Source organism: Sus scrofa, chromosome 10, assembly GCF_000003025.6.
Source record: "Sus scrofa isolate TJ Tabasco breed Duroc chromosome 10, Sscrofa11.1, whole genome shotgun sequence".
Lineage (NCBI taxonomy): Eukaryota > Metazoa > Chordata > Mammalia > Artiodactyla > Suidae > Sus > Sus scrofa.
Window position 1 is genome coordinate 46,048,152 of NC_010452.4, and position 16,755 is coordinate 46,064,906.

General features: G+C 36.7%; 1 protein-coding gene across 6 annotated transcripts in view; it reads left to right on the forward strand.

Moving 5' to 3' along the window:
• The window catches only part of MINDY3 (MINDY lysine 48 deubiquitinase 3), an 82,613-nt gene extending 68,064 nt beyond the window's left edge, over positions 1-14,549 (forward strand). For 5 of the 6 annotated variants that reach the window (XM_005656813.3, XM_021064830.1, XM_021064831.1 and 2 more), the window contains 4 exons: positions 5,600-5,672; positions 8,251-8,338; positions 10,455-10,526; positions 13,570-14,549. In XM_005656813.3, coding sequence (XP_005656870.1) covers positions 5,600-5,672; positions 8,251-8,338; positions 10,455-10,526; positions 13,570-13,719 — 383 coding nt within the window. In that variant the 3' untranslated portion in view covers positions 13,720-14,549. Of the gene's footprint in view, positions 1-5,599; positions 5,673-8,250; positions 8,339-10,454; positions 10,527-11,724; positions 11,840-13,569 lie in introns of all 6 variants that reach the window. The other variant, XR_299132.3, reaches the window with a different exon arrangement.

The following is a 16,755-nucleotide window of genomic DNA, read 5'->3' on the forward strand; positions in this document are numbered from 1 at the left end:
GTTGCAAGTTTCTGCCCTTAAACATGCTTTAGGTATGTGATGAATTAAATAGACTTGCAGGTTCATCACCATTGATAGCGTTGCCTCTATGAGACTGCATTTTCAGGGTTCTAAATAGGTCACTTATTAATGATCTTTGGAGACATATACCTGATTTATAAGTGGGGGCTGTCTCAAAGTAATAATGTTTTCTGGTCTTTGCATGATGTATCACACTTTATAAAGCAGTTTACCTGCATGGTCTCATTAGAAGTTTACTATAAACCTAGGAGGCAGGCAGGGATTTCCAGCACCATTTTGTTCTTAAGAAACCGAATGTTGTGACAGTTTAAGTCAATTCATCAGAGCTGCGTTAACCTTGTTGTGAGAACAGAGACCAGATTCGAAGGGTTCTTCCAGAATGTCAGGCAGTCTTTCCCCTTCTCTCTATACCAATTATCTTTTTTAAGAAAACCGAAGTCATTAAGAGGTATTTTTTAACCTCTTTGTCTACTTTTAACTATTTTTAATTTATTGGAACAAGGATATATTTGCTGTCATTCCCATTGAGCAGTTAGAATAATCTCCATTTCTGAGTCTTTATGATCTTGGGAACTTAATTATTTTGATGCCAAGCATATATATAAGTTCAAAAATATATTTTTAACTATTAACTTCTTCTTTGTAATACTGCCCAAATTTAATATCAGCAGGACCTTGACATATTTTGCCTCTAATTACATGGTTCACTTTAATGAGTAATCCCAACTTTAGAAATGAAAATAAACACTAGTATGTGTGCTCAGATCCTAAAGAGAATCAGATACTGAACCCATAAAAAGGGTGACATATGGGCTTTAGCAAAGGTCCATAGGTTTGTTTTCTGGGGGTTTGTTTTGGGAGGGTAATTTTTTATATCCCTTTTGTGGGGGCACGTGTTTGGATATTTGGTTTGTATTCAAGTACATGTTGTATAGGAATTTTTAAAAATAGCAATAATAGTGTAGAGATGGAGGGAAATTGATCAGTGTGATCAAAGATCCTGAACAAGAGAGGAATTTTAAAGTTATTTTAAAGTGCCTCCAGGTGTTCTCAGAAAATGGCTTTCCAAATTGCTGAAAGCATTCCAGTGACTGTCAGACAACCTAGATTTAAATCCAGCCTCATTATTGTGTATATGTTGGACAAGTTCCTAACCTCAGTTTTCTCAGTTGTAAGATGGACTATATCTACTTTATATCATCATTCATGTATTCAATAAACTGACATATTGTTGTTGTTTTAAAAAGGAAAAATCCCAAACTATGTAGCATAGAGCTAATACTCCAAAGAACTAAATTCTACATAGATTGTTTTTGAAAAATTTTGCATCACACATAATGGGTTTTGTTTTCTTCTTTGCCTCTCTCTTGCTCTCTTTCTTCTCCTGGCCCCTTTATAGCATTCTTCAATTCTGTTTGGGCGAGGGATTTATATTTTGATTTTTAAAAGCCCTTGTATTTTTCGTTTGTTTTTTGGTTGCTAAAATGTATTGACAGCGTATTTTGTCTTTAATCTTTAAGAATAATTTCATTTATAGTTTAGTAGACACCAATTCTTAGACATTATCTAGAAATTGCCTATCATTTAATTCAGTCTTTTCTCAACCTTTTAAATAACATTTTCTTCTCTCTATCCTTGCCTCCCTTCCCATCACTGCCATTCTCCTGTGTTCCATTGACACCTCTGTTTCTTTCATGCTGCCATAGCTCTTCTGTACTCCACCCATATTTTATTGGTTTAGCACCTTCCCCATCACGTAATTGAAGGGGTCCTACAGGGACAAGCCCCCTAAGTTAAAACTCCTCATTTCTTTGTGAACTTCTTATGTCAATTCACAGGGCTGTTTTTGGTTGAACCACAGTTCTGGAACAGAGTGGTTTGTTTAAATGTGAAGTTCGGATTAGCTTGAGTAAGTAAATGTAAGAAAGGTTTTTGAGCAGTTACTTGTGTCCAGCCCCATGTTGGGCCCTGGGGTTACGGAATCCCTGCTTCCCTGCCACCCAGAGTCCAAGAGGAAAGCTACAGGAGACTCAGGCAAGACCAGGCAGGCAACTATGAAAAGGCCTTCCCCTGCCTGCAGGCAGAACTCACATACTCTTTTCACATACTCTTTTCAGTAAGAGTTATAATAAATTGTAGGTGTTATTAAATAATAACATATACCTACAATTTATATGACTAGGTAAATTATGATACAACATTTAATAAAAGTAAAATCATTTATTAACTTTTGGACTGAAAGCAACAGCATTAAATCCTCCTTAACTAGATTTCAATTTTCTCTGCTTAAGAAACTTGACTCCTTTTTTTGTAATGATTTTTATTTTTTCCATTATAGCTGATTTACAGTGTTCAGTCAATTTTCTACTGCACAGCAAGGTGACCCAGTCACACATACATGTATACCTTCTTTTTTCTCACATTATCCTGCTCCTTCACAAGTGACCAGATACAGTTCCCAGTGCTGTACAGCAGGATCCCATTGCTTATCCATTCCAAAGGCAATAGTTTGCATCTATTAACCCCAAATTTACTTGACTCTTTCTCATCCACTGGGGTTTGACAACATTCAGGTCAGGTCCCAAATGCTGTCTCCCCACAAGCTGTTTCTCTGTGAATTCCTGGCACCCGCTCTCTGCCTGCAGCTCTCCCTTTAGCAGGGGCCAGTGCTGCAGAAGACCTGCCTGCCAGGCTTCCCCCTACCCCACCCCACCCTCCGCCAAGTCCTCCCCAGCCTTTCAGAAGAGAAGTTGTAATGGGTCCTTCCTTCTCCTTAAAGCCCAGCTCTGAGGTCTTCACAATTATGAAGTGGCCCTCCGTCGCCTACCCAGGAAAGGCTAACCCACTTCACTGTGGCTCTCCCTGGGCAGCGCCACTCGCTGAGCTGTTCCTCCTCTCAAGCTCTAAGAGTTCCCGCATTCTTACAGTCTGCTTACTGGTTTAAAACAAAAACAAAGGCTTTTTAAATTTTTTATTCAAACAGCTTTTCCCCCTCCTTTTCAAAGGTCTTAATAGACAATTGAACCCGTTTGAATATTTACACAGTAACTGCTCACCATCACAACTGTTGTGTCCTTGTCACCTGCCCCATCTCATCTTCCCCTTTCTTCTGAGCTTGAAAAGCTTACAGAAGTCTGTTTTATATTCATGTGGTTAAATTACCAGTGCATTCAAATTCTCCTTTTTCTTTCAATGCATCTTAGGTCTGCTCAAGTAGTCAACACATTGTACGCTCAGATTTCCCTTGCAGTTGGTCCCGAGGTCTTATCATGTGTCTCCCTTTCCATATTCTTTAAGGAACCAATTGACTAAATACTAGATGCTATGAGTTTCCTCAGCTTAGACTTAAGGCTTCTGTTCTTTTCCTAAAGAATTTGTTTTGATGGGTATGATTATTAAAGAATAAAGTAACTTCAAAGTAGGAGTTCCTGTTGCGGCTCAGCAGTAACAACCCAACTAGTATCCAGTGAGGATGCGGGTTCAATCCCTGGCCTCGCTCAGAGGATTAAGGATCCAGTGTTGGCATGAGCTGTGGTGGTAGGTAGCAGATGCGGCTCAGATCCTGCGTGGATGTGGCTGTCGCTGTGCCCAGCAGCTGCAGCTCCAATTCAGCTCCTAGCCCACAAACTTCAATGTGCTACAGGTGCAGCCCTAAAAAGCAAAATGAAAAAGTAACTTCAAAGTAAATGTTTTTAAAAGGTAAGCAATTCTAAATCTCCTAATCTTGGGTATATTAAAAGTCTTTGAAGTATTGAAAAAAATTAATGCTGCAATCTCCAGTTACACAATACTATGCTGCAATCTCCAGTTACACAATACTATATATACGAAATGTGGAGTCACTCACTGGCTTGGTATCATTGTACTCCAGAATGTCCATGCTCACCAGCTGTAAACCTCCCAGGGCCCTTAAAGATACGATGGAATATTTAAGCTGGAGGTTAATCATGTTTGAGTTGAGGAGGTCATTTTGCTGTTTTCCAAGTTGCTGTTGGCATCTTTATACAGCCAGTTAGCTCTTTCTGGGAATGGGACCTGAGTCTCTGGTTGCAGTAAGAAGAGATAAGCCTGCCTGCCATTCAATGCTCCTGAAAATAACTGTAATACACACCGCTTCTGTAGGGACACATCTGACAGCCTGTCCAGATAAATGCCTATCTGCCAGTGGCCAGATCAAGCCTGTTTTTGCATTGGGAGATGCTAAGCTTTTAGCTGTGACCTGAGTAGTTTTTTCTACCTAAGTTGGGCTTACAAAGCTTGAGTATTTTCACTGGTATCTTCTGTGTCTTTAATTATTCTTTATTCTCTGTGTCTTAAATTATTGATAACCTGACAAAGTAGAATTAGTCCAAACTTTCACTTTTTTAAAAATTATCCCAAATGATTCTTAGCCTTTTAGCCAAGGCCAATTGTCTTCGCATGAGTTAAGCATGTGCTGGTGAGGTTTAAGAAGACTTTTTAAAAATTATAACTTCTTTATTTCCTTTGTGATAGAGACAGGGCACCCCCTACGTCCAGAAAGAGCAACCACTCTTTATTCTGTAGTTCAGTGATAGAAGCAGGACTTTTGGACATCTTGTTCTCTGGGACAGGATTTTTTTTTTTTTTTTAATTATCCTAATCTCTGAAAAGGATGTCGTGTTGGACATTGACTTCAAGCTGAGACAGTCTTCAAGAATGAGTGGATGAGTAGAGGAACTCGGGCATTGTACATTTAAGGGAATCAGCAGCCAGCCTGTTTAAAAGTACTGTGATTTCAAACAGTCCTACAAGCTTTGTGTGTGTGTCATGTTCTGTTGCATCATCTTAGTTTGGGCCATCTACTAATGCTATTTCCATATCGGAGCCCACGGAAAGGAATATTTTCCATTAACTAATCTTCATCAACATTTGATTCTACTCTGCATTCCAACTCTGATTTTTTTCCCCTATTAAATCTGTGGCTTTTATTTAAATCAAGTCTGTTGCGTCACCATGTTGTACAGTAGAAAAAAAAATAATGTATTGGGGAAATAAAAAAAAAATCAAGTCTGTTGATTTACATAAGGACTATCTTTTCTTATATTGTCAAGAGATCTATAATTAACAGTGGATCCTAAATAGTCTTGCAAAAAAATTAAATAACATTCAGTGGATGCTGAATAGTCTTGCAAAAAAATTAAATTGTGACAAAAGGAATTTGTTGGTAAAGGATTATTTTAAAGGGAATTTAAAGGTTTACATTGCTAATTGAAAGATACGCTTAGTAATTGTAAATTTAAGTAGAAAAACAGCTTGGTTAAATTTGTGAGCCTTTTGAAGAAGTAATTTGGCTTCAAGGTTTCCTTGAAATTCTCAGGTATAAGTCATGTGGTTAATTTTTGTATTAGAAACTAACCTTGAAAACAAATCTTTTCCTATGTGCCCAAGAAAACTAATAGATGAGCACCTAATAATAATAGACATTGTGCTCAAAAGAAACTTAATATGCTGCTCCCTAATTCTTTGTACTCCTCTTATGTGATTTTTAGCTAGAGTCTGATCAGCAGTAATAGTATTTCTTGACATAAACGTAATCCAAATTTTTTTTTTTTTTCAGATAATGGATTCATACCTGATTCACTTCTAGAAGATGTGATGAAAGCATTGGACCTGGTTTCAGATCCTGAATAGTAAGCTCACAGGAAGTGTTATGTAACCAATTGATTTTTTTTTTAATGTAAAACATTATACACACATTATTGCCTTTTTTCAAAATCTAAATTGCATATATGAAGCCTAACACTTTATAAGAAGTGAAGATTTAGGAGGCAATCAGACCAATCAGTATTACAGCAGACTTGACATAGTTAAAATGAGCTTCCTTTTCCACTCTGTGCTTATGGTCTCGCTTTAAAAAATGATGCTAAAAATATAAATACCTTTTTCTATGTTAAATATATTTTTTCTCACTGCAAAACTTTTTCCATATTTTGAAATTTTGTGCATGCCTTCAGTACCTTCAGTTCGAGTAGTGAGAGTTTTGTAGACTGTTTATATCACTAGTCATCCTGCTTAAATAACCAGCAGGCCTCTGCTTTCAGTCTTAAAGACAATGAACATTCTGAACCTTTATAAGTGGCCGCAGTATATTACAGAATATAGTTTTCAGTATTGCCTATCATGAGTATCTGTCATTGTCTTCATTCTGTTCCATTTTTTACATTATACCTTTAACTTTTTCCATAAATTTAGGGTCTTTATTGTCCATGGGAAAATAGCCCTCTGGTTAAGTGGATACACCTGTTGATCAAACAGAAAAGTTAGAAATCAGCTATGAACTATATTAGCTTTTCCTTTTTCTGCATAGTTTATTTTTCCTCCTGAAAGTGTATCTGACAATGAACAAACTTTAGCTTATAAACATTTCAGGAAAGGATACAGCAAAAAGCAACATAAGACATAGTCGTATACATAGTTTTTAGAACTTGATCCTATTGTGTTTTTAAATAGCCGGGGTGTATTTTCTTTTCTTTTCTTTTTTTTTTTTTTAAAGTCTGATATACATATAAACATTTACAAACTAATCACATCTGAATTAATATGTCTCCGTCTCTACTTACCGCTATGATGTTATCCTTTCTTAGTAAGCATAATTGCTGATTCCAACTCACAGAGGAGAAATTTGGGAGAGACAGGTGACCTAGTTAATAAATGGTATAATAGTAACTACCATATTTCTTCTCACCTCATCTCCAAGTGGAGACCTTCTTGTTTACATTGCTCTAATATGCAAAAAGGACTGAACTCGGGTAATTTTGGTTACTAACAGTTCTTAAGATGGGAAGGAGGAAGAAGGAAAAGTTAGGTTTTCTTTCAAAACTCTTACATAGATGGCCATACATCATCTACTTAATTTTCCCATTTCATTAGACTACATGAATGATAAGCTTGGCGCAGCTGAGTTAGTGAAATTGTTTCTCTAGAAGTAGCTGAAAGGTTGGAACAAGTTACTCACTCCATCCTTTGGTCTCGTCGAGTGTATAATATGTGATGGCCCATAAACCAACAGGGTCATATCAACGATTGATAAATTTAATTAAATATAATATGACCTTGCCTTCATTTGTTTCATGTCATAACCTTCTGGCATTACTCAGACCCACTGCAGTGTCACATCTTTGGTATATTGCACAGATGACTTGAACAATGCAGGGGTTGAGGTCACCAACCCTTGGGCAGACAAAAATCCATGTGTAACTTTTGACTCCCCCAAAACTTAAGTACTAATAGCCTACTGTTGACCGGAGACCTTACTGATAACACACATTTTGTATGTTATATGTATTATATAGTGTTTTCTTAAAGTAACTTAAATGTTTATAGGAAAATCATGAGGAAGCAAAAATATATTTATGGTACCTATATGTATTTACTGGGGAAAAAATCCACATATAAATAGACCCAGGAGGTTCAAATCCATGTTATTCAAGAGTCAACTGCATAATAAGGTATATTTAACCTGACAGTTAATAACAGGGAGAATGAACATTTTCTGAAAAGATCATTTCCATTTTTGAAGCTCTTTGATTCAGTCCACTTTTCTCTGCCTTCTTTCTAGTCACACATAGCACTTTTCAGTAACCTTGTCCACACCTAATACCGAAGCTATACAGAGCACTGTTCACTTCAGGCTCCTCCTGGAATAATACAGTACATTTCCACTTATTGAAATTCATATACCTTAGCCCTTGAGGATTATCTTACTTTTTAACTATCAATTTACACTGTAAGCATTTTAAGCCTCCATCTCATTTGGTTCTTGAAAGTAAGCTCTTTAGGAGATGTTTTTAATTACCTAATGTACCCACTGCCTTTAACACTGTTTCTTTTTCTTCTTAAACATTTTGTTTAAGTTAAATGCCTCATTTGATAGTTAAATTCAAGCGTACCTACGAAGCAAAGAGAATGTTCCTTTGGGAAGTTATAAGCCTGAGTTTTTAAGTTATTTTACCTAATAAGGAACAATATTCCAAAGTCATCATTGTAATTTAAATTTTAAATAGTAACAGATTAGTCTAGTTTAAAAATAACCAAGTTTTGGCAAATTAGATGTCATTCCTATGTATTTGTCATTAAGGATCTAAAAAGAACAGCTCTTAGGACTTTTGGCAGTCAAATGTGTTAGAGTACTAGTAATTTAATCATGAAAGAAGAAAAATAAGCTTTTTTTTCTTTGGTATCCACTGTTTCTTTTTTCTCTCCCCACAGTATAAATCTCATGAAGAATAAATTAGATCCAGAAGGGTTAGGAATCATACTATTGGGTCCTTTTCTTCAAGAATTTTTTCCTGATCAGGTAACATAGATGAAGAAATATCTTTATTGTTTTGTGCTGTTGAGATGATCATATTACGATTGTTTCAGCATTTTTTTCTACTAATTTAAAATGTTCCTACATCCAGATACAAAACTAAGAAAGTGAAATTATCATGTGAATACTTTCCCCTGACAGAGAGGCTGGGGGGGGAGGGTACCTGTGTTCCAAAATTCAGTAAGTCACAACTTTGATTGGGGCACGGGGGCGGTGGAAGAGAGTATATAAACCAGTGTAGACACACTGATACGGTTCTTCTAAAGGAAGATTCAAATCCATAGGTACATGGAGTGAAAAAAGACAAGTGTCGCTTAGTCCACTCCCACCCCTCTTTTCCTCCTCTCCAGTAACTGTTGTTAATAGATAGGAAGTTCTAGGAGGATACGTTCCAAAGTACTAGGAGAGGAGGCAGAGGAGCCTGTTGTATGAGTATGAACTCGTGAAGTGCTCCTGAGTTTCAGAGAAGTGAGTGAATGGAGCTGAGTAAAAAAGGAAAAGCTTCACGTGGAGCCGTGCTGTTTGATGTCGGGACACATCTTCCACAGGCTGTGACAGGAGCTCAGTTAAAAGAATCTATGCTGGTCTCAATACCCTTGAGTTATTGGCTAATTCGATAGCCTCCACCCGGTTTTTCTTCCTGTCTGCGTGAAGGGTTCTACCACTCAGCCACTAGCCAGGTAGACTGTGATCATTTTATCAGGTACCAGCATGGCTTAAATTACAACTCACTAATTAAAGAAATCCCAATTTCTATTCTACGTCTGTCATATCTACCTCTGTCATAAAGTAACTAAGGATATCCCAGCATAGCTATTAGCCTTTATGCAACTTTGGGAAAATGCTTCATAAAAAAAATTTTTTTTCTGACATTATTAGGAAACTTATTGGATTTAAGGTCCTCAGACTCTAACTACCAGGGTTTTTTGAAAGTTCTCTTTTGGAATCTAATATGGTGTTTTAGATATCCTAAATTTTTCATAAGTTATAGCATTTAACTTTATATCCTTAAATTTTAAATTATAGTATTAAACTTCTGGGGGTGTATTTTGAAAAGTGCTTGGTAAATGTAAACAAAGTGATATAGTTACCAAATCTGATATTATATATTGCCAAAAGATATAAAAGACATATATACATATATTTAATTAATACATGGTGCTGCTTATAGTCTATGAACTTATTTCAAGAAATTTTTTATTGTAATATTCCATGAAGTAATTAAAAAGAATTATTATAGTCCCCTTCTCAGATAACAGACTTTTCCCTTCTCAGATAACAGACTTTTCCATGTCACTATTCTTTTTTTCTTTCCAAGTTCATCTCTTTCCATTTGCTTATTTCCTGCTATTTTTCTCAACCTGGTCTTGGTTCTCTTTAGAGCGAGGGGTTCTCAATGTGTGGTCCCCAGTGGCAGGTTAGAAATCAGATTCACAGGTGCCTCCCCAGCCCTAGTTGAGAGGTTTAGGGGGTGGGCCCCAGCTGTCTGTCCGAACCAACCCCCCAAGGGATTCCAGTGGCACCGTATTGAGACCTACTTCTTTAGGGGGAGACTTGTCACATCCCTGCCTAGTCACACCCTGTAAGAGCTGCGACCTGTCTTTGGCACAGATCCCAGCCCATAGCACTGATGTTCTCCTCTGTCATGAGGCTGTGAAGTAACTGGAAATATGGATGCAGGTATGTTTGTAATCTGAGTGAAAAGGATGTCACGGCCCTCTGTATTTATTGAGAGGAACAGATTATTTACAACCAGAAAAAAAGCAGAGATGCATTTTAGGAAGTATTTTTGTATTTTAGAAGCTTGTCCTTTTAAAAAAAAATTATAGTAATGCACCTATTTAAAAACAAAATAAGCTGCTATAGAAGAGCTTGTAATAAAAACCAGTACTTCCCCATACTTCCCCAGTTTCCAGTCTCTTCCCGAGAAGCAACTATTCCAGCTTTTAGATTTAGTGGCAGTTCACTGCATAAAGTTTCTTGCTTTATTAAATGATTCCTCAAAGGGTGTGGCTTTAAGAAACTTCCATTTTACTTTCAATAGCTAATTAGACATTGCCTGATGTAAAGACCTGAAGTTTTACTCATACTTTATGTATAGGGTTCCAGTGGTCCAGAGTCTTTTACCGTCTACCACTACAATGGATTGAAGCAATCAAATTACAATGAAAAGGTATGAAAACTCTCATAGTAATTTGTCTTCACGTGGGTTGATAAAATATAGGAGTGTGTAACAATGTTTGAGCCCCATAAAATCGCTCCTTTAGGAAGAAAATTCTAAGAGTCTCTACTGTCACAACATATTTTAGAACTAGACTCAGTAAGACCTTCACTGAAATTCTGGAGCAGTAGTTTCACCGTGACAAAATAACTACATCTAAATACACGTTCTTATGCATGGGTGTGTAGTTATTACTAAATCAAGATGAGTCTGCCCCAAAGGTACTGATCCATTTAAATGGAGAAAAGGGTAAGAGTGAGATTTTTGATTTAGAAGAATATTTTTAAGGATTTAAATTAATAACTCTAATAACTACTAGCATTTATTTGCCTAGAATTGCCTTAAGCACTTTGTTTCATCCAAAGTTTCCTGCCACCCCATAAAGTAAGTATTGACTGTATATCCCCATTTTCCAGTGGAGGAAACAGGCACAGAGAGGTAAGGACCCTGCCAAGGTCAGGCAGCCAGGAAACAAGGTCAGGCAGACCTGCGACTGAATCCTCGGTCGTCTGCCTCCCAGCCTGGGCTCACCCCCTCTGCTTTGCTGCTTTTCTTCACAAGTCACACTGACAGAGAGGCACATCGGTGCTTCCCTTCCAGATGCACTCACTGGTTTAAATCAAAAGTTTGGTCTTGCCACTTCTGCCTCTTTGATTAATGAGCTTTGTCTACACACAAGATGTATCTACTATGTTCACGTTTGTTCCAGTAACAGTCACAGTATTGATGAATAAGGCTTGACATGCCTTTTTAAGTTGAAATACCCATGCTGGTTTCATCTGTATCAAAACTGCAGATGGCTACAGAAAATAGATCATAATGTACATCAGAGACATCGTTTTAGAGCAAATATACCCTGCGACTAAAGTTTACTCTTATTTTCATAATGAAACATCAGTTAGAACTTTTATTAAATTAGGTCCGAAGACTTTTTCCTAGGACAATCATTGGTTACAGATAGCAAAAAGTAGAAACGGTCCATAGGAAAACTCGTGTGCTCCGTCCTAATGTGTGGAAATGAATGCTTTTTGTAGATTGTGAAGTTTGTATGTAGCTTTACAATAGAAGGTACTTGCTAAGTCAATCATTAGTTGCCTGCCTGCCCAATCCCTGCAAGGTAGGTCAGTCACATATTATCTGTATTTTACAGATGAGGCATCTGAGACAGGGTCACAGAGCAAGTCACTGGCAGAGCAGGGATTGGAACTGAGTTCCTGATTCCCCAATCCTGTCCTTGGTCTGCTTGACCACGCTACCTGTATATAGTAAGTTTTCAAGTCTGCTCCTGACAAGCGTCTGACATACTAACAAAGAGATGAGAAATCCAAGATGAACTGTTAACATGACCACAGTAGATAAGAACTATAAAGCAAAGCGTGTATGCCGTTAAGTTGCAGGGGTATAACGTTTTGAAGTTCCTCAGGAGCCAGAAGTATGGTAGACCGCAGAGTAAGGTACTGTTAAAAGTATCTGAGGCAGTAGACGGAAGGAGAAGGCTGGCCACATGGGAGGGAGCGTGACCTGCCGGGCAGCACAGGCCTGCTAAAGCTGCAGAAAAGGTAGGTCACGATACGCTGTCCAGGCAGGTCTGCTGTAACGCCACGAGCCAGTGAAGTTCTTGGTGAAAAAGAGGGCCTGTCTTATTTGTTAATTATAATAACCTGAGATGTAGTCTTCATGGATGATTTTTCAGCAAAAGAAGTTTTGGTCTGGAGGGTTGAAGAGCATGACTCGTAGTTTTAATAGTAAATATAGTCCATCAAAAGCAGAAACTAATATATTAACCAAAATAAAGGTGCAAAGTAATAAAGTATTTCACATCAGTGTTTTTAGTGCTTCCCCAAAAAGGAATAGAGTCATGAAACCAAATTATATGACCCAGTAAAATAGAAGATACTCTAATTCTATATTTTATTTTATTTTTTTAAAGGAGACTCCATCTTTAGGCAAATAAAGTTGTTTCTTTTGGCCTCTTGGTCAAAGTAGTTTATAGCTTTTATCTTGGAAGAACATAATTACAATCATGTGTATCAGCCACTGAGCGTGTAAAAATCCCTGTACATACTTTGGAAGAAGGCAGCCTGTATCTGTTTCTTTTAAAGTATGCAATTAGAATTTCTCTTGGTACAAAGAGACATTAATGACTGAATCAGTTAATGCCGGTGAGCACTTATGAGTTAGGGTCTTAGTTAGTATGTTACTTCATAGATAACTTGTAAAAAGTTTTTTATGTAAGTTAATTGGAATATAGCTTTTTTCTGATATTCACCTGCAGTGTATCTTTTAAATGGTCATTGCCAACGCATGTCAAGTACCTATTTTTATCCCTCAACCTTTTTCTACTATTTGATTTTTGTTGCTGTCCTGACATTCTTTAATTTTTTTCTAATGATTTTTCATGCAGAACAAAGTCCATTCATGAAGAGCAACTCAGTAGTATCTAATACAGTAGTAGAACATTTCATTCACACATCTAATTTGCTTTCAGCTCTGGAAATTCAGCACTTCAATTGAGAGTAAAAATAAAGTCCTTCTCAAAACGTAGAGCTCTAGGGTAGCCTTTTATCTCAGGAGGCAGCATCAGCAGCTGAGTGCCTCAATATAAAAGCACTAGGAACTATGTAAATGTTAAATAAATAAAATTTGAAAATATTCCAAGTGGCATATATTATTGAAGAGTGATTTTTCTTTTATCAGAAACCATATATGTTCTTGGGGAGTCACATACACTTTTTTTTGTTTTAATCTATGGCAGCTGGTCAGCTAGTAGTTAAAACTGTTTCACCATCTTGTTTCCAGATTTATTTTCAGTACCTAATCAGTAAGCATATATTCTTGCTTATAATTTCTACCCAAGTAAAATTAGATAGAAAGTTCCATATCGAACAGTATACAGTGCTCTGCTCTGTTTGCTAGCTTGTGATAAGTTCTGTATCCCTCCTAAGACTTTGCTAAGAATACTGATTGACCTTGGTGGTTTCATTTTGTTCAACAGGTCATGTATGTGGAAGGAACCGCAGTTATTATGGGTTTTGAAGATCCCATGCTGCAGACAGATGACACTCCTATCAAACGCTGTCTCCAAACCAAATGGCCCTACATTGAACTACTCTGGACCACAGATCGCTCTCCTTCACTAAACTGATTTGCTGAGTATTGCTAAGGAAAATCATAGCAGCTGTTGAAAGAGGGATGCAGGACTGGCGATTGGCTCCTTTAAGCTATACACTGGTATCACTGATGAACTGTAAATAACAATTGACAACACATTTTCAGTGTTTAAGATATGTTTAAATTATTTGTTTTAAAGCTTTATGATGTTAAAGGTTACCCCTATTTAAACTCTTTATGTGAAATTCACTAGCAAAACTAAGCTTTACTCAAAGTTCATCACTGTTGCAGTCAGAGCAGTCATTTATCAAATTAGAAACACCGTATCACTGTAACATTTTTATATTGAGTATCAAAGTTACGATTTCTAAACTTCTAGTTGGGGGTTTTACTTCATTTGGGCACAGTTTATTGTTTAAATGATTCTGGCATGCAATATATCAGCCTCCACACTGAAATGCAGAAGGGTTTAATCTTTGTTATTTCTTTTCTAAAGTCTGGTTTCCATTAGAAATAATGATATATAACAAATTATCAACCTGGATCTTTGACAATTGGCTTAGCTCTAGCATGTTTATAAAAAGTAGAAACTATAAGGGAACACTACCACTTATTCACAGATATGAGAGGATGTATTAAAAAAAAAAGGAAAGAGAATCTGTTTGATAGTCTTAACACTGTTGACTTTCACTGTATTGCCAAATATACTTTTCCAAATTTGTCCCAACAGCCCTGTAAGCCAGCTTTCTTGTATATTTATAAATGTGATAAATGCATGAGAACATCTGTTATTACATTAGTATATTGCATTATTTATTATGATCCTAGTGGATGGCCTAAATAAACACTTTTTTTCTTTAACTGTACCCTTGCATTTTTTGCATTCGTGGCTCAGAATAACTATTTTTCAATGATTCTGCCTGGTCACTGTAAGAGCACCATATCGAACAGATTCCTGCCTGACTTACACAATACCTCGAAAGGGAGATAAACCACTTACTCGGAGCTTAGTAACTGACTCTGACAGCCAGAAGCTCCAGAACCTAGGGGCAGCTGTCTGGATCAGTGGACAGGTACAGAAGCCCCATCCTGTTTATTTCTGAGAGAGATTTACCCCATCTCTATAGGTTTGTTGCCCAGCAATTTGAACTGTGACTAGCCAGTCGCTGGGGAAGCAGACAGGATATCCTGTTAAACATCCTAGAACTGAACTTTACCTTCAGCAGTGCAGCTGAATATATAAATCTCTTGAAGGTTTTATTTACAGTTTATCTTTATAGACATTAACAATTATAAGTAGATTGTAGCATAGGAAAAACATGGCAAAAACCTTTTCTATATAACTTTTAGTGGCACTGTGTTCAGCAGTGAGATACTAGCTACTACAATTACAGCTGTAAAATGTCAGTCTTTGGGGTTAATCCTGGCTATTTCCAAATGTATATAAAATACATTATGCGAGAATTAATTTTCTTAACTCTGGTCCTAAATTCCAGGAGGATTACCAAAAAGCATAGATTTTCTCATAAACCTTGAGCTTACACTATAGGCTATTCTTCTTACAATTGCTTCCTAACAAACCATCCCCAGAACTTCATGACGTAAAGCAATCATTTTGCAAAGACTATGTCTCAGTAGTTTGAACAAACTGCAGTAGGTATGGCTTGTCTGCCTCCCAGTCTAGAGACCCAGCTGGTAGACAATAGTTGTCTTGACTCACATGACATGATCAAAGACAACATCAGACACTTGCAGATACATTTTTTTTCTTTTCATATCCATATGGGACACAACAAAGTAGTCTATATGCTGGGCCGTAAAACACATCCAGAAAAATCCCATAAAGTCAGAAAATTAAGGAACACACTTCTAAATAACCCAAGGGTCAAAGTGGAATTGCACTGGGAATTAGAACATATTTTTTACTGAATAATAAGGAAAACAGCACATAGCAAAAATTATGGGATATAAATAAAGCAGTGCTTAAAGAACATATAGTTTTTAAATATATTAGAAAAATAAAACATTTAGAAATTGGAAAGCTGTTTTCGTCTTAAAAACAAGAAACTGAAAGTAAAGTAAAAAATGAGACAAAAGAGAGGTCTTCCTATGCAAAAGAGCAAATGTGGACTCCTGCTTCACACCATTTATAACAATTAACTTTAAATGACCAGAGATCTAATTTTAAGAGCAAAAACTATAAAAGAAGAAACAGGACTAAATCTTCATCACAGTGGGTTAGGCAGTGGTTTCTCAGAATACCAAAAATAACAGCAGCAACAACAAAGATGAATTGGATTGGTCTTCATCAAAATTAAAATATTTGTGTGTCAGGGGACATCATCGGAGGGAGATGACAACCCAAAGAATGGGGGAAACTATTTGAAAATCATATCTCATAAGGAATTTGTATCCAGAATATATAAAGAAATCTTAACACAAAAAACATATTTTTAAATGGGTAAATGATTTGAAGAGATCTGTCTCCAAAGGTGATATACAAATGGCCAGTAAATACACAAACGGAGTGATTCACAAAACTAGTCATTAGGGAAATTCAAATAAAAATCATGAAATAGCACCTCACCTACACTAGGATGTCTAAAATCAAAAAGCTAGACAGAAGTATTAGCAGAGACATGGAGAAAGTGGAACACTTAAGTTGTTGGTAGGGATAGAAAATGAAGTCTCTGCAAGAACAGTAATGAAGTTCTTCAGGAATGAAATCAAGGGACAGCATCTCCATTCCTAGTTATACACCCAAGAGAAACAAAACATACACACAAAAACTTTAAATATTTATAGTGGTGTTACCCATGCTAGCCAAAAATGAAAACAACTTAAATGTCCATTAACTGATGGGTGGATAAATAAATGTCCTGTATATATAGTATATACATACAATGAAATATTTGCAAATAAAAAAGGATGAATTACTGATAAATGCTGCAACATGGATGAACCTTGAACACTTGATAAATTAACCCTGTCACAAGAGATCATATTTTATGATTCCATTTATGTGAAATGTCTAGAATAGGCAAACCAAAGAGACACAAAAGGGATTAGC